General features: G+C 33.4%; 1 protein-coding gene across 1 annotated transcript; it reads left to right on the top strand.

Annotated features, from left to right (window-relative positions):
* Nucleotides 1-8498: 8498 nt before the first annotated feature.
* LOC127862571 (perlucin-like protein) lies at nucleotides 8499-14554 on the top strand. The gene is made up of 6 exons (XM_052401770.1): nucleotides 8499-8642; nucleotides 8978-9078; nucleotides 9654-9744; nucleotides 10659-10745; nucleotides 13052-13172; nucleotides 13890-14554. The coding sequence occupies exons 1-6, from the start codon at nucleotides 8597-8599 to the stop codon at nucleotides 13921-13923; spliced, it is 480 nt and encodes a 159-aa protein (XP_052257730.1). The 5' UTR covers nucleotides 8499-8596; the 3' UTR covers nucleotides 13924-14554.
* Nucleotides 14555-19880: the final 5326 nt, after the last annotated feature.

Genomic DNA, 19880 nt, shown 5'->3' with positions numbered 1-19880 from the left:
TATAACAAATTGCATTTTTCCTTGTAACGTAAGAAAACAGTATCATATAAGAACAATTACTTATCTTATGACAAAACAGTTATAACCTATGTATATAAAGTTTAAATGTTTAATTGCATTGATACATATATATACAGTCACATTTTGCCGCAAACCGATTCATTAGTTTGAATTTGACCAAAGTTTAAAACGAAGTATGTTCATGAACAATTTGTCATATATTACAAGAATCAAAACAACAATATGAAACACAATCCACATCACTATTATTTATTCGTGGGTATAACTACTAATTTGATAATAGTCATTTATGACATTTGTTAGAAATTACTCAATTTACATTTCTTGATATAGTAGTAAGTTTAAACCAATGACACTTGAGAAAGTAGGATAAATCAATTTCATATATGTTAAGCGTGTAATACGGTATGGAAAGAAGTGCCTTTATCTGAATTTATTATCATCATGCAATAGATTGTTACAAATGGATAAGTGTGCGATTATTGTGGCATGTTCCGTGTTGCCAATACTTTTAACAATACACGTGATTTATGTGTACTCTAAATACGATCTTTCCATTCAACATAACACTTCGAATCAATTTGAATGTATATTATTTAAAACATTTATAAGTACAGGTACCAATATAATCATTGTAATCGTGGTGAGCGATATAATGTTTAATACATAAGTAACGTATACCTTTTAATAGAAAAACTAAAATACATTTTCATTGTCACTTGTGTAATTTGTGAAATTGTCTTACGCTTTCTTGAGAAATTAGTAATACATGTTAAATAGAATTAATTTACGTATGCCCATGTCAGAAAAGTGTTTGAAAATGTGTATTCACCACAGTAATCCTCTCATAAAACGAGTTTTAAACATATAACACACTCTCTCAGAGATGCATTTGTGGAAATACGAAGGAAGGCGGTCGAATTTATCCAACAATTTGAATTGAGTTGGTCTGAAACATAAACTTATTATGACAGTATTTGCACGCAAAATTAGTATAACATTGACAGCGTAAAAAAGGATTATATATATTAACCAACTTATTATTGTAATATTTAAGTACTTCCCAAAACGTATGCTTAACAGCGAACACCACAAATCCGGAAACAAAAGTTCATCTATTACTACTGGAGACTACTACCACCGCGACTGCCATTATAAATACGATTCTATATACTACTACTACTACTACTACGACTAATACTACAACTTCTACTCTACTACTACTACTACTAATACTTACACTACTACTACTACTACTACTACTACTACTACTACTACTACTTCTACTACTACACAACTACAAATACTACTACTTTACTACTACTATACTACTACTAATACTATACTACTACATACTACTGACTACTAATTCTACTACTACTACTACTTCTACTACTACTACTACTTACTACTATGACAACTACTACTACTACTACTACTACTACTACTACTGACTACTGATACTACTACAACTACTACTATCACTACTACTACTACTACTACACTACTACTACTACTACTACTACTACTACTACTACTACTACTACTTTACACTACTACTACTGCTATTACTACACTACTACTACTACTATACTACTACTACTTATACTACGACTACTTCTACTACACTACTACTACTACTACTACTACTACTACTACTAACACTACTACTAATACTACTACTACTACTATACTACTACTTCTACTACTGCTATACTACTGCTTATACTGCGACTACCACTTCCAACTTATTCTATACTATTACTACTACACCACTACTACTACTACGACTCCATATACTACTACTACTATACTACTACTACTACTACTACTACTACTATACTACTACTACTACGATACTACTACTATACTACTACTACGACTACTACTACTACTACTACTACTTACTACTACTACTACTACTACTACTACTACTACTACTACTACTACTACTATACTACACTACTACTACTACTACTACTACTACTACTACCAAGACTACTACTACTACTACTACTTCTACTACTACTACTACTACTACTACTACTACACTATACTACTACTACTTCTACTACTACTACTACTACTACGACTACTATACTACTACTACTACTGCTACTATACTACTTCTATTACTACTACTGCTACTGCTACTACTAGACTACTACTATTACTACTACTACTACTACTATACTACTACTACTACTATACTACTACTACTACTACTACTACTACTACTACTACTACTACTACTACTACTACTACTACTACTACTACTACACTATTACTACTACTACTACTACTACTACTACTACCATCTACTACTCCTCCTCCTAATACTACTACAAGTACAACTTTTTTCTATAACTATTACTAATATGCTTGTATTTTTCATACTACTGATGCTAAGGTTCTGCAAACAACGACTAGTAGTACTGATACTACTACCATTTTCGTGTAATTGATATATTTCATCTACAACTTATACCTATCTTACTCTGTAATTAACTTTAACAAGGTCGTTTAACCTCGAGTCGCACACAGGAAACCAACGACCTTCGCAAGAGATAATCGTGCCACCTATATGCGTCTTTGTTGTAAAGTAAAATGCAGCCCTCGAGGCCGCCATTGGGTTGGCCTTTCGCCCAGTCTACAAATCAAAATATACATGTAAAAATCATGGAAGCTTTAATACGTATGCTTTCATCGTGTTTGCTTTTTTAATCTTGTTTGAAAAATGTTGATTTAGTTAATCAGCATGTGTTGGTTAAACTATAAACCGAATGATAACTATTATAAATGAAATATGTTCCTAAAGCGTTCACTGTTAACGTTTGAATGATAAATAGTTTATGTCCGTATCGTTACATGAAAGTGTGCCAGCTGTGATTACACGTATGCATAATGGTTATATAAACCACTTGTGTATTCTGTACATATTTATGAAAGAAATGTCACATGCCAAGAACATGCACTGCCTTTTACATCGTTATTGACCTGTAAATTGTGCTTCAGAAATATCGTCAATCCACATGTAGTGATTTTCTGCCATCAGATCTGTTTAAACTAATCCACAGCATTTCGTCTGTAAAATATATTGTTTCTTTAGATACTAACTATTCGACGGTCGTCATGGATAAATAAAATAGTAATTTAAATGTTTTGAGATCTGAATGACATTTAAGTAAATAAAATACTCAAGAGCACGCTCCTCATAAATTATGTATCAAACATATGACGAAAAATAATATCATAATCCAAAGGTATCTAGTTCGCACGGTTGTCCTTTATTTACATCTTTCTACGGTATCTACGGTAGGCTGAATAAACGGAACCAACCGACAAATATAAAATCCATTGTCAAAATATGCTACATATTACTTCACCATGTATAATACATGTTAAGCAATTAAATTTTGTTTTCATGATTTTTCAAGATGTATATGCACACTCCGGGTTACCTTCAATTTGTTGAGTGGCATACATATGTTTGAAAAGCTAAATACGGCGAACAAAATGCAATCTTTTAAATATATAGAGAATAAAAGGTTGTTGACGTGAATGGAGAATGGTTATCTGGCATGACGGAGTAATTTATCGGGTGAGCCGTTTACCATACTCCATCAACGTCACCAACCTAATATTCTATTGATAATGTCACATTTTTACCAACATTCGTACATAAAGCCCAACCATCTCTTACACGACGGTCCAAGCGTTCATCATGGAGGTTACAGTATACTCAACAATCTCTTGCACGACGGTTACATTACATTCACTGCATTAAAGAAAACCATCTCATACCATAATATCTTATATCTGTCTTAATTAATTATTATAAAATTGATATGTTTTTATGTTAACAAACCCACATACATACATACGTCGAAGCTATGCCTATCGTTACTCACTAAAATTATGTTCAATTGTTTACATTTGTGAAGTGCGTGGAATGATTCCATCTGCGTAAATGGGCAATAAAATAGTTCAAAAGAGTTGCATAAAAACTCGCAAGTTTTCGAACGATGTATCGTAAATTTTAAATTCCTATTTCATTATTTTTTGCCTCTGATCCTAAAACCCCAAAATTAAATGAACTTTGAATGCGTTTGTTCGGTTTTGCCCAGTTTCTTGGCAAAATGGCATAATGAGCCTACCGCAGAGGTGTATGTGAGAGCAAGGAACGATAACTCTGCGTGGTGATTGAAAGCCCAAGTGATGTTCCAAACTTGTTTGACCTTGTGTAGATTTCCTTACGTCACGCTATATTTTTATTACAGCGATCACAGTGCTAAAGCGCTTGATAAACAGTAGGTTCCACATAGTACTGTTTAACACAATGTTTCGGTTTTTTAAATGTTTTATTTACAAAAACTCGGTCAACAAAAATCAAATCCAACCAAACAAAACAATATATACATGTTAAACAAACAGTTCTTGTATTTGGTATTTTATTAATAGAAAAAAAGGAGTCAGTCACCGGAGAGAGACTGACCAATATTCGAGGTCACGTGTTCAACTAGCTTTATAACTTTTTGTTTATTAGGTTACCTGGTTATCAGTGTAATATAAAGGAATGTGACAGGATAAATTGGAATAATTTCTGTGAACCGTTATTCAGTTAAGGGTAAATAAACTAAAACATAGATTCATACATAATTGAAATGGCCGGATTTACTTCTGGGACAACACTAAAAGCATCACCATGTGTATATTTTTGTGGAAGTTGATACTTTCCAATCAAAATGTTAAATCTCTGAGCAAGAAAAAATAGGGAAATCTATGCAATACGGTTAACCGAAAGTGTTCTAAATATGGAAGGATTTTGTTGACCGTTATGTAAGGGTTGTTGGCAATTGTCACAATAACACAGATCATAGAATAGTCAACACATAGAGCCACACTTAAAGTACTTAATTATGCTAGCTGATTCAGAATGAACATAAAATCAAACACGGAGGTCACGGTGACTTTGAATGAAAAACATGTTTATGTAATACCGGGTATACATCACAGATTTGTTAGCATGTTTGAATCATACATTTTATATGGCACAAGCACAAATTGTCATCGTTTAAATGGTTCGTTTATTATGTATTTCATAGCTTTTGTTACTGGACAGGTACGGCAGTTGCTTAAGTGTTTTTGACCTTCTGTGACATCATGGGCTGTTAACTCTGATGTAAGGGCCGCTTTGTTTCAACAGAGCCGGATTCATATGTTATCAAAACTTCTAAAAGGAATGCTATTGAACAATATTTAAATAATTGAAATAATTAATATTATATTAAAGAACTCGTATATGTTCAAGCTTGTATTGTAGTAATGAAACGACGCCTTTGTGTATATGGTTACACTGACTCAAAGAAAGGCGGATGAGCAGATAAACATCTTTTGTGATTTCATTATGTCATCTTTATTCGTTCAATACGGTTAGTTAATGTATTCTGTTTTTTGTGTGAACATACAATTGGTACTGGGATTTAAAGTAAACTAAGACGCATAACTTTAGTAAGTTACACCGTCCGATTCTGAAGTGTGCACATCAAAACTGTATACACAAAGAGGAATAGCAAACACGTTTGAACTTTGTACAAACACAATGTAGCAACATATTTTTAACAAGGTTAATTGTACAGACACACGAACAGACTGACGAACAGACGACTGAGGTGATTCCACTACCACTGTTAATCCCCCTTTATTTTTGGACGGTATATACGTCGTAAGTATATTTGGTTAATCGTTTTAATCCAATACGGCTTTTCACGATTTGTCTTAACGTACACAATTTTTACTCATGAACTAAATGGTGTTTTCTTTTGCAATTCTGATACCTACATGTTAGTGCAACAGCATAGTGTTTATGTAGTTGTTCTCTTGAGCTGAGTCGATGTGAACCAGATGTCCGCCATGTTCTCGACAATAACGCTATAAAATACATAAACATGTATTTTCAAATAGTAAAAACCATCAAACATGTCATACAATTAGTTCTATTGTGTAAGACTTTAAGCATTTATTAAACAATACTAATACTTCACAGATATTATTCGTACTATATACAAACTGTAAGTCATTTCAACCAGAAGATACTCTTTCAGCAGAAAGGCAAGTGCACTATATAGGTATATTTTTTTCACTGACATTATTTTAGCACCGTTTGAATTTATCTGAATTAAAAACTTGCAAACTTGCAACACCTCCGCTTCAATAAACGTCATCGATACATTTCCGAAGTGATAACAGGATCCAAACGCACTCATGAACTCATTTCGACAATCTGCCGAAGTTGCATCTTTAAACAAATCAAAAACATAAACTTTATTTCAGAATGGGTAACTATTCGGATCCTTTAATATATATTAACACTACTTAGAATTGTTACACTATTTACAAAAATATATAATTCTCAAACTTTGTAAAGGACATTGGTTTGTTCATTTTCTGATTAAATAGTTGCATTTAACTGAGATTGTATTATACCAAAGTTAGTTGTGTGCTTAATTCTGAGGTAAGTGTGGGGTTCGAATAGCCCTATACCAGTTTAACCCCCACCCAAATTATGCAAGGATTGATCAATTAATCACAATAAGTTGATAAGAACAATACTATCTCTTCAGATAGAGTTCATGAAGTTTGATTGTTTGCTTTATTCCATTGATTAATACTATAACAATATATTGGATATGTTTGGACGATTGAAATTTGCTACCGAATGTCTAAATATCTTAATAGGCGTGTGACTTCTCTCCATAGTCGTGTTAATAAATGACGTATTATTACAATTTACAATAATGTTATTCACCTTTGTTTCTATTAACGCTAACCGGGTTGTTTCCAACAATAAGCAATCCGTTTAAGTGTAAACTAGCAATTATTACACCTAATCAGATAACATTTGGTTTGATGTTTGAACTTTAAAAACAAGTGTTCTTTAAAATGATATAAAGTAATAAAGTAAAAGGAAAGTGTAACTGTGTACACTAAATATTAATAATTGTTTTACTATAGTAACAAAGCTTCACTTACCATATTGTTGAAATTAAAAAGTACATCCAATTCATTTTCAGAATAAACATGTATGGGGCAATCTGATAAGAAATACTAAAAAGAGAGGTGTTGTTTCTGTCAACATTAAACGTCGAACGCACACATATAGCTGACTACAGATTAAATGAAATTCCACGCACGATTCATTTTAATTTGGAATTATTGTACAAGCGTATTTAATGTTTATCTTGAAACTGGGTATGAAATTAAATGACACGTTCATTTAAATTGTCCATAGATTTCACGTTTTTAAACAATCAGTCATTACGATATGTTTAATGAATTGGAGGGCTACACGTAGTCCTAATTTTAAGCTATCAGACGTTTTTAAGCGTTATTATTTTCATTATGCTTTTAAATGGTTGTCAATGCACATGGTTTTGAACTTTAATCATAATTTCTACTTATGGCACCGGATAACAACGTTTCAAGGATTATATCATGCTGTTAAGATTTTTAGCAAAAATTAACAAGCGGACTCATTATGAGCTATTGTGGTCAGTTTATGTCATACTTTAATGGTCAACATGGATTACGATTCTAACGGTGTTCCAATTTTCACCCGGTATTGATGCAATTTAGTCATACTGGCTATAATGAAAATATCTAGATTGTGTTCAAAGTTGGGTCACGTGCATCGGAAAACTAAATCACCAGGTCAAATCTCAATAAAGCACGTTTAACACTCTAACAGCAAAATGTATGACTAAATCTTGATTGAAATTAATTAGAATGTTTGTTTTTAAAATTTATTTGAGTAGTGTACATCCGGGTCTCTTGCATCCATCTACCCGGAAAGTGCTCGACATTAGGGCTCTTTAGGACCAGGTCAGCGTACTATGGTCTAGTATGGTATCTTCTGTACCTACGTTTCCTTCAATAAATGGGTAGTTTATCCTAACATACTTAAGAAAAACAAATGTTTTCACTGTTTCATATGCCGTTAATATAGTACTTGTATACATACATGCTCTTTTCCTAACATATTGTTTTTGTTCTTGTACTTTTTGTGGGAAGAGGACACGACAACGAGCGAGGCATGGTATAGGGGTGATAACCCTGGGTAATGGTTGGGTTAAGGGTTAAGGTTAGGGGTCGGGTTAGGGTTAAGGTTAGGGTTAAGGCTAACCCAAACCCAAACACGACCCAAAACCCTACCCCTACCCATTACCGTAACCCTCTCTCCCCCCCCCCCCCCCATGCGCATTACAATACCATGCCTCGCTCGTTGTCGTTGTCGTCTTTTCACTTTTGTGTAAGGGTGTTAACAAATAAAAGCATATTTTGCATCGAACACCTTATAATACTTATTCGGTGTCTGGAAACTGCCTTTATTCGTATAGCTGTTGTTCTTGTTCAGACAAAGGAACACTATCTTAAACTGGTTGGCAACACTCTTAACTGCGCCATTGAATGATAAGAAAACCAGTCCGTACATCTGTTTGCACGATGTCCTAAAATATCAATCTATGAGGACACTTCAACTTGATAGAATATTGAAAACATTGTCTATTAAACCGAAATGCTTTTGTTCGTATTATTTGCGTGTTTGATTTGCTGTAATAAAGGTACGCGATTTAAAGATTATATTTCTGCTATTTGCTATTTTTAATAGTATATACGCACAATACATATAATGTAACCGACAGTTAAATATATTGATTTGATTTCTTATAAATTATAATCAGTATAAGAAAATAAATATTGTTAGTAATATATTCTTAACCTCTTTTGCTGCGCATTGACTATGTTGACAAACTGTTGGTATTTCTCACCGTGTGACTTATCTCCACCCACAATAGAATGAATGGATGACTAAAACTTATATCATAACATACACTATCTCTCTTTAATTTATGTAAGAACGCGATCTGTAATTAACGTGACAAAATCTTATTTACAGGAGTAACATGTACGAACTGCCCAAACGGTTGGATCGCTCACGAAATTTCGTGTTACCTCTTTGGTCATGAGGACAACTTACTTGATTTCACTACTGCCGAGGTTAACAATATATAGGGCCGCATACAAGGATTCATTTAAGACCATATTACATTAAACGCTTTCATCAATAATGTATTTAGCAATTTAGCAATAACACTTGTATATGTATTAAGCTATTTCCGGGACTGTAATGTTATCACATGCGCTGCAACAATACAGTTTCTTATAATTTAACTTCGCGTGATCATCAACAACGTTAATTCACCATACTACCGTAGTATGTCAGTAACTTAAAAAGAAAACACGAATATTGTTTTTAAATGCAAATAGTGTTGCATAATTTAAAACTATTTACATTCGAATGAACAATGTCTTTTGGATTGCAACGATAGTTGGTATGAACAAAAACAGTTAACACAGTAAAATGATTCCGGAAAAAAGATCACACCTAACCAAGATTACTCTAGCGCATCGTTAGAATTTGTTTTTGTTTCTTCAGATGTGAACTCCACTTAAGTCCAATCATAAAAGTTAACCATATGTTTCTTCGCTCATTATGCTGGCCATGATAAACTTTTTTCAAGTAATATATAGTTATAATATTTAGTACAACATTATGTGAAACTGCATTGCAGCAATTCTGTCGCCAGCGCGGCGGTCATCTGATTCACGTGGATGACGCGCAAGAAAACGCCTTCATAAAGGACCAGCTAAATGAACGCAAACGTAAGCTTAAGTTTTATGTGTGATAGTCATGAAGTAAGTTTGCAGATATCTGTGTTTATTGTGTAACATAACTATTTCGAGTATTGGTGCATATAAATAATAGTACTAGGTGATGTTGTGAAATATATTCTCACTATCTTCAGGTTTATGATAAAGTTACTTGTATTTCTGTCTAAACGTTTGGTGTTTTATGACGTACTTCAGTATAGCTTCTAGTTCAGTAAAAAAAAATTATGATTAAATTTTCTGTTATTCAAGCTTCGATTCGCTTGTACTAGATGTCCCATGGTCTTAGTCGGTCTTAGTCGGATTGTGTCGTGAATAAACGTCCACATATTCAATTAACAGCAACGGCTTACGCGATTGTTTTCCAAACATATTCGACTTTAAAGCTGTATTGATTGTTTCCGATGAAAGGCGACCGAATTTAAAGAATGATTTGGATAAGAGTTGTGTCATTATTGTAACTTACCTAAGCTTTTATTGTAACTCGAACATTGTGGGCTATTTAGTATTGTTTCGTTTTTAAGTAAGATTGGTATACACATTTATTTTTACTTATTTCCTAGTATAATTCAATTTTGCATACATATTTAATTATTGACAGGAGTATAAAGTGTGCTTGGCTTTTGAATTGTGTTTCGCTTTAATTATCGTGTCTCAAGCGCTACAAGAAATGTTCACGATTTGTTTTATAATACTGTAAATTTTCCTTTAATACTGAAACAAATACCGTACAATCATATTTGAGTTTCGGGGTTCAGACGTAATAAATGTCTAAATGACTGTACAGATAATATGGTCTTAAACGATTTTATTTTGTATAGTGATGCTATTATGCCTGCAAAACTACTTATGTCAAGTGTATTTGTGAATATTTGTAAATATTTGTGAATATGTTCTATATGTCTCAGCTATTCATTGGTGGCTTGGCATAACTGACGAATACGCGGAAGGGGTCTGGAGATGGTTTGACGATGACACTGTGGCTGAATATACAGGTTACTGAACGTTTTAGTTAGTTTTGGTTTGTATAGTTGTCTTACCATTTAAACCGGTTACCTTATCATGAATTTAGTACGTCCTATATTTGTACGCCACGTGGCTTTTATCAGCATATTTCAGACGCTCGGAAAATACAGTCACCTTTTTGCAAGTGAGTTTGTCGCTCGCGTCTCATTCTTCCTTAAAGCGTGATTCATTAAATAATCCACTCACATAAAGTAACTCAAAATGGTAGCAGCACATAATATACTTACTGATTTAAAACAAATTGTCATGCCCTTATGGTTTATATGTAAATATGTTTCCTTAGACCTCAAATCTCAAGAGTCAATGACTCTTGGGACCAAATTTTCAAGAGTCAAAATCAAATTTATATGAGTCATAATATTAACGCAGGAGAGTCAAAGATATTTTGTTCTTTAAGCAAATTACTGAGATATAATATATAAAAAGCAACAAATTTACAAATATCTAAACATTTATTCCTTATATTCCAGTCAATAAAAGCGATAATGCAAACATACATTGTGACCAACATTGTGAGCATAATGAAATCAATACGAAAAAAACACTCACACTTGTAGTGACATAATATATATCAGGGGTGTAAATTGTCCCAAATTCGACATACGGAAAACTTAGCAGAGATTCTAAGACCGTAGGATAAAGGGAATAGAGGGCAGAGCCCCTCGAGCCCTTGCTTATTGTTATTCTTTATTTTCTTTCTATGTTCAATTTCTTGTGCGTACAATGCGAAATTTTATCAATCAGACCATCCGTAACACCGCACGTATATTCGTCATTCTATAAAAAATGTTTAAAGTCTGTTGGAAATAAATTAAAATCGACGAACCATACCGTATCCGAAAACGACTGTCCTAAAACAGGTAGAGATACGTCGTTTGAGAATGAAATAAAATATGTGTTTTGTTTGTCTGCAGTTAATGAAAGCCAGTAATAAGTAACCAAGCATATACGCAATAATATATTATCGGTTTACATATTGTTTTAAGTATGATATTGCAGTGCTTTACTTTGCTAATAGATAGTTTATAGTTGGCGAACATTAGCAACGTTCGTAGAATGGTACGGTTTTCGGAGAGTAGCGAAGATGTTTCGTCAGTTACTGCTCATGTCAGTGCCAGCCGTTTATCATCGAAATACCTCCTTAAACTTACTAATCGGATTTACATTTATCTCAAAATCGACCCTGGACGGCTCAAATCCGGATTTGATTATTTCATGTGCCATCTTTACCGAAGACGTGCGACAACACGCCGATTTTATATGCCGTCTCAAATGGTCAATTATTACACCTATATTGTAATCAATTAGCACATGCAGCATCCAAATTTGTCACTTTGCCACACGGTCAGTTATACTAGTTATATGGTTATTTTTAGCAACTCTGATGCAAAGCGCGTAAATTGACGTTGTAGACAGTACATATGCCGGCATAACTTTCGCGCGTCTTTGAACGGCGCAAACATGGAATAAAACAGGGTTGGGTACACTGTATTCAGCATTGGAAATACATCTTGACCTATTGTGGAAGTATTTCTCAAAATATTGTGGATATGGATGTTATAATTATATATTGGATATTATTAAAACTGACGCGGGTGAGTCCATTCTGTTTTAGTGGGTTTAATACATGTCGTTTCTGCAAACAACTGATAACAAACGCTCAGATAAATAATGGAACGTTGATACACGCGTCATCGAACCAGCAGTGTTTTAATTTGTCATTACTAGATTTCTCAAAGGACATAACTCCTCCTACTCGGCGGACTTGTGATTCAAATCTTGGAAACGGGCGATAACGGTTAGCGTCTACCAAAAGATACTCCGCCCCAAGCAAATTATCAATTACTCTTAACAACATTTGATCTCTTTGACGCAAGTCGGTGCATTCCCCCGGGTCAAATGTGACGCATGACGTAATTTTGTCACGAGTCAAACTTAGGTATTTTGTAATTTTCAAGGGTCAAAACACGGGAGTTCGGGTCAAAGGAAAGTGATTAATTTTATTTGTAAAGTTTTAAAATGTGTGTTTTAATTAATAGTATGTTCTTTACATGAATTTAATTACGTGCCTTAAATAAAACGTGCGCTACTTCATGTAGTATTTGTTAGTATCTTAACTTAATATACCAGTGATTTTAAAGGTATGTGTCTAAACGTCCTGTCCACGGATGTGTATTTCAGAGTTTAAGTCTAATGACCAACATATTGTTCACGAATGTGTATTTCAGACTTTAAGTCGAATGACCAACATGATGTTTACGAATGTGTATTTCAGACTTTGAGTCGAATGACCATTCCCATCCAGGAGAAGACTGTGGGTTGTTTGCATCAATCTATGAGTTCAGGTGGGCTGACATTGAATGTACGGCTCACTACCCACCTCTTTGCGAACTTAGGTGTGTGTGTTGTTTCTTGTTATACGTGCGCGTGTTGTATTTTTTTGCATTCCAATTCCAACGTTCACGCATTAATTTAATTTTATTTACTGAACATTAATGGGTATATGGGGGCAATATCCCCGATACATAAAGGGGTTTGACAAAAAATGATCCAAATATTTGCGCCTTAAAATCATTACTTCAGTGTTATTTGCACAATTATAATGAGTTTGTAAGCGGTATTCATACAACACATGCACATGTTAATACTTATAGTAATTTTTCTTTTACGAAAAACGACTAAGTTTCCTCCGCCCGTAAAAGTTACACAGTTATAATTGTTTCAATTAGTAGTATTTTACTGACCTAATAAATGAACGCGGTATACTGTATTACGGAACGGTTGAACATTACAAGCGGTTTTCACTTGAACGTAAATGCTGCACTGTGATAGGAAAACCACCCAAGTGATGTTGTTTCTGTATTTCCCGATGAGCACATCTAATATACAAAATTATTGATGTGTTTGATAAATTTAAATATACTAAATATTGACAGTGTTTATTTTAATGTCAACACTATGCCGTAATCAAAGAGAGACTCGTGTGTCTGTGTCTGGAAGTCCGTTTTGAGAATTCGAGATTTATAAAGTTTGAGCAGTGATTTCAAACATTGAATAATATTGTCTGCATATTATCGGTGGGGCAATTATAAATGACTTCCTTTCTATTTTAGTGCACGCAACACTGAGGTCGAGACTGTTGGCTAATATCGATGAGATGACATCTTGACACTTTCTTACTTCTTTTGTGTACAAGGACGAATATGTGTAATTAATGTACCTTTGAAAATCAATATAAGACATAACGTATTTGGTTAGATATAAGGCTTCATGTTAGTTTGATAAAACGAATATATTATCGTGTATTGTCGCACACACGTGGAAGCGCGTAGGCACTTAATAAACAAATCCGATGAGATTTGGGGAAGAAAATCGTGTAAACTATATTCACATGTTGAAATTTATTCAAACAACAGTCATATCGGACATGCTCAAATTAAGGCATTACCACTGGCTGTTCTTAGTTGGTCATCCAACTGTTATCATTTAATATATACTGGTGTGTTTTGTTTCATTTAATATATACTGGTGTGTTTTGTTTATAGTCATGTTATAATATATATGCAACATCGGGAAATGCCTTCATGCACAATGCCTTAACATTATTATAGAGTTTCAATATGTATTCAATATGTATTTATTTCATAATTTAAACCTATAATGAACTTAGATTTATATTGTCTCATTTAAACATTTTTACCCCAAAAGGTCTCTAAGGATGTGAATAAACTATAAACATGGCAATAATAAAAAGAATATCTAAGAGGTTCTAACACAATCAAGCGTTAATATCTTCTTTGATGTAAATGATATGGCCACGCATTTACATCAATTGGTCCGTGTTCCATTGTATGGTATGGTTACTAACTACATTACCATTCAGTTTAACATTTATGAAAATGTTAATGTGTTCCCGTGTCATAATTCCCCCTATCCTGTACCTGATGGAACACGCCTTTTCGTTCGTTCTTCCTTCCTGATCAAGGTAGGCACCAATAATTGTGTTAACAAAATAGAGGATTGGCAACTTGAAACAGACATCAAGTAGTAAAGTGTATTGTTTTGTATGTGTAACGCTTTCGTCTTCGTTTAACACCTAACCCATTCATTTTGACCATTAATAAAAACTAATTCTGCAAATTTGTCACTGGTAATTCAACCGCGGATCTGTAATATTACTTGGTTTAATAAACACACTCTCATGAAACAGGTATTCGGTATAGCAAGTTCGAGAAACGCACCCGAAATGATTAAATTTTTGAACAGAACATAATAGTTTATTTTTGACTTAAGCATGTGAAGCTCATTGTCATTAACATACATATAAATAAATAGCAACATGTGTACACACAAAAGCACACATCATTTGAAAAAACAAATACTCTAAATAAACACGAACTAAACATATTTCGTGAACATATGTCGTGAGAATGGTACATGGATGGGTTTAATACACAGTGGTCACATAATGTTATGCATATAGCTTTACAAATATAGCTATACTTACATAATTCGGACCTTATTTTCTTTGTAAAAAATGCATAACTATTTAACACTACATATATATTATTGTTTAGCCTGACACAAATTTAATTGCACCATATGTATAGAACAGAATTATGATTCAGGAAATAGCCACAGCGGACTTTACTGCTATTGCTAAACTGCTTTTACAAGAAAAAAATCAACTCTTCATTATTAGGAACTAATTTCGACCATGGAAGAATACACAATGAATAAGTCAAATTCAAACACGTTTAATATTTCAAAGCACTATGAGTGTTCGGTATAATAAATCAAAAATACATTTCAATGTATAGAATTTTGTAACTAGCGTATTTCCACTATATAAAACAAGCTTCTTGACGGAAATTCCTTTTGACAAAGTGTTACCAATTTTCGTTTGTCGTCTTGCAAAAAGTGTTGCTTAAGAACAAAATATTAACAATGCCATACATGATATAAAGTACAGTGTAATGCTAAAAATTATGCAGCATATTGTTGACGATACAATCAATCATGACATTGGTGCAAAGAAAGAGGCAACATTTATTTGATACATGCAAGCTCACTTTTCATAGTTGTAATTAACAGCTCACGTGGCATATCACGTGGAGAACATTATTAACAACAAAGAACGATGGCATATACAATGTGAGCACACTTCATTCGCCACATACATTACAAGCGAAGCTTGTTATATACATAGAACAATATCAAAACAGAATACATTTGGCTTATATTCATTCCAAAACTGTAGACTTAGCATGTTTTATTATAGTGTCTTTTTTTTAATGCATATTTCAACCAACAGTAAATGTTTCTGATCTCTGGAACTCAATGCATACATTAAATGTGTTTCAGGGTCAAAGCAAAATTCATTTGTAATTAATTGTTCATGTCTCTTTTGTTGTAATATAAGTTTTGTGTTTTGCCTGACTTATTGTCGTCATTGTGAGGCTTGAAGCTAAAAACACAATTTGAGCGACTTTTCAGATAGGTTTTACTGTCATTGTTATCGTTAACTAGATACATTCTTCTTCTTATGTGATACGAATTAAATAGTTTTTGTAAACTTTAATTACAATTAAACCGCGCGTGTGTTTGAATTTTGATTGATTAAATTACACCACAGTAAGTTAGGTTTGTTCTTAAAACCATAATACATTAAGATTGACAATCAGCATAAAGGATGGGATGATCGGCTTTGTAATTTTTAGCTTATTGTCACGCCTCATTCTATTGTTTTATTTGTATAATCCTTTTGAAACCGGCCGATATTTTGAAGGCAGATGTAACTATTAGGTATGTGTCCTAGTGTGACAGTGAATGGTCCGACGTCATTTATGGTACATATCGTGTTTATCCCGCCTTATTACCCGATAGCGCCTCATATTATAACGTGTCATTGAACAACGTTATATAAATTGTAGGAGATATCAATACCATTCGGCTAACCAATAAGTGTACTTTAACAATATCGTCACGCGAGGTCACATATTCTACTTTAGACCGGTTTTGTCGTCAAATGTTTAAGAGACAAAATATGCGTTAAGGAATGGCAACAAAAGCTGGTGGTGTAAGACAAGCGATATGAGTAATGGACGATTGTGAACATTCTACACGGGTGAGTTGGGTTGAGTTTACTTTAGTATACGAATGACAATTTTGATATTAAGGTGCAATTCGGAGATTGCAATCATATTATTGAAATATTTTGTTGATGTTTATACGCAGATTCTTACACTACACGCGACTAGTTTTCTATAGACAAAGAAGTAAATAAATGTGGTATATTATGCAATAAATATGGGCGGAGCTTAATGTTTCGAAAATAGTTCCGAATAAATAAAGAAAATATTTCACTAAATGCACGTGCTAAAACCCGCTCTAAAAGAAATGTAATAAACGTAGCATGTATATAAATTTAATGAAACAACAAATTGTATTTGGTGATAAGTGGCATAACCACGCCTACAAAGAATGTTATTTGTTAGGAAACGTTATTAAGAAAATATTTATAGCACGTCAGCTTTTCAGTAGAATCAATACGAGTGACATCATTTTCGTTTTTACGATTTTTGTTCTAAATGAAGGTGACGTCATTTGCAAAATATTTATGAATGAAAACGACGTCATATGTTGTTTTTTTTAATTCAATGACGTCACTAAATAATGCACTTTGTACTAAGAAGAGCGGAGTATTGAAAAATATAGTTCACATCCAAAAGCTTGAACCAAATCAATCAGAATCGTGTTAGAATCGAAATATAGAGAATACTAGGTCGGTGCCGAATAAAGCAAAGTTTATTTTGCGAGGCTTAGAAAATCTGAACCACGAGCCTTGGCGAGTGGTTCAGATTTTCGTGCCGAGCAAGATAAACTTTGCTTTATTCGGCACCGACCTAGTATTCGATTTATCCCATCAATTTTCTTAGACGTAAATTATTTCTTTAAACATAGAATAGGAAAATCGAACTAGACGGAAAATCCCAAAGATATTTTAAGCAAACATTGTTTCATTATTTTAATCGTGTCGAGCCTAATACACTACAAAAATATCAGTAACCAACCTGTTTTTCGTTTATCATACCTCTACGTCCCCGATTTTTAAGAAATAAAAACACTAAACACTAAACAACTGCATCTTTAGCGTGAAACAACATGCATTGTGTCGTATGACGTATTAATAATGACGTCACGAGTACGCGCACTTAATATTTGTAAATAATGTTTATTTGCTTTTTGAGTTGCATTATGTGTAAAAACTATATTACATCTTGGTATCAAATTGTTTGTTTTGTTGAATCTGATTCGATTTTACTAAAAATGATTACTTTATAGTTGATTCCGAGTAATATGAACATTCTTCGCCGCGCGTGACAGCTATATTTCAGCACTGCTGAAATAAAGGTAAATTTATTTCACAGTGGTTTATTTCGACAATGCACGTCTGATGATGGGATAAAATAATGTTCTATGATGGTTTGTTGTCGAATAACCCACAATAAGGAGTATTTATGCGTGTTATCAAATCACTCGTGCTTTGCACTCGTGATTTAATTCCTACGCAACTATAATCCTTACTGTGGGTTATTCGACAACAAACCATGAAAGAAAAATATTATTTCTTTAATACAGTCGTCATTTTTTTTTGGATAAATATAATTGATAACAATCAATACACATGTGATGAAACATAAGTTATTCGTAATTAGTCAGATGGCTTCTGTTGTGTGTTGTCCATTTCCGTTATCAAACTCAGACAAAAGCCGATTTTTTTTTCAAATTCATATTTTCAGACAAAGTCATCCCATCACCTTTGAGGGAATTAGATTTATATAAGAAAGCATAACGTATATTTTTTGAATAGCTGTGATGAGCGTTTGAATTGAAACAGTTTAATCTTATAAATATATGTTCCCTTCGTTGATGCGAGTCCGTTAACATTCGTTTTAGCCTGTTTATAATCTCTTTTTTTTAAATATTATATTTCATGCAAGTTCATTATGTACAACACAAAAATACTGAACACACATAAAATCGAAAGTGTTTCACTCAAACAGATTTTTTTTCACCCTTCAACATTATATATTCCATCGAAAATAATTTATTTAACGTTTAAATAATACAGGTGCGTTGTAAAGCGACAGTTCGAAAGAGATGGAGACTAACATATAATTAACTTAACGACATTACATGTTACTTTGTGTATGGAAGTTACGATTTATATGTATTAGGTCAGAAATATCCCGATGCAGAAAATGTTTCTGAAAAGATGAAGGTTCCATTGATAAAAACAATTAAGATGTAAATCAAAACGACGATAATGGTGATCATTAGGATGCTGATGATGATGTTAAAGAGTAAGCTGCTGCTGCTGCTGCTGGTAATGGTGATGATGATGATGATGATGATGATGATGATGATGATGATGATGATGATGATGATGATGATGATGATGATGATGATGATGATGATGATGATGATGATGATGACGACGATACTGATTATGATGATTATGATGATGATGATGATGAGGAGGAGGAGTAGAAGGAGGAGGAGAAGGAGGAGGAGGAGAGGGATGTTGATGACGATACTTATTATGATGATGATGAGGAGGAGGATCAGGACGATGGTGATGATGACGATGATTTGTTAGTTTTTGTATCTTTATGCTGATAATATTTAGTTCATATTAGCTGGTATTTTCATAATAAAAGATATTAAGGATATATTGAATTCATAAACTTATGTTTAATCTGCCCACATGCAGACGTAGATGTAAAGGATACACATCATATCATATTGTATGCGTCCTGATATGGTATATAGAGAATAATAGGTTGGTGACGTGGATGGAGAATGGCTATCTGGCAAGTCGGAGGAATTTTCGGCTCACCCGATAAGATCCTCCGACGAGCCAGATAATCATTCTCCATTCACGTCACCATCATATTATTATATTAATCTTGTCACATTTCAACAATCGTTGAAATGTTTCTATAATATCTAGTTTTTGAGTATTTTGTGTTTAAATATTAAATATGGGAAACATCACGCGCGAATAAAAACATTGTTACGTCACGTCATGCAAAGCGCTA

This window comes from Dreissena polymorpha, chromosome 16 (assembly GCF_020536995.1).
Source record: "Dreissena polymorpha isolate Duluth1 chromosome 16, UMN_Dpol_1.0, whole genome shotgun sequence".
Taxonomy (NCBI): domain Eukaryota; kingdom Metazoa; phylum Mollusca; class Bivalvia; order Myida; family Dreissenidae; genus Dreissena; species Dreissena polymorpha.
This window is presented reverse-complemented; position numbering and strand designations above follow the sequence as displayed.

Excerpts from the sequence above, each read along its gene's own strand:
- LOC127862571 (XM_052401770.1), top strand. The coding sequence starts at position 8,597 with ATGCTTTTGTTCGTATTATTTGCGTGTTTGATTTGCTGTAATAAAG. Across the intron at positions 8,643-8,977 it reads TTTGATTTGCTGTAATAAAG|GAGTAACATGTACGAACTGC; the intron begins GTACGCGATTTA and ends TCTTATTTACAG. Across the intron at positions 13,173-13,889 it reads CCACCTCTTTGCGAACTTAG|TGCACGCAACACTGAGGTCG; the intron begins GTGTGTGTGTTG and ends TTTCTATTTTAG.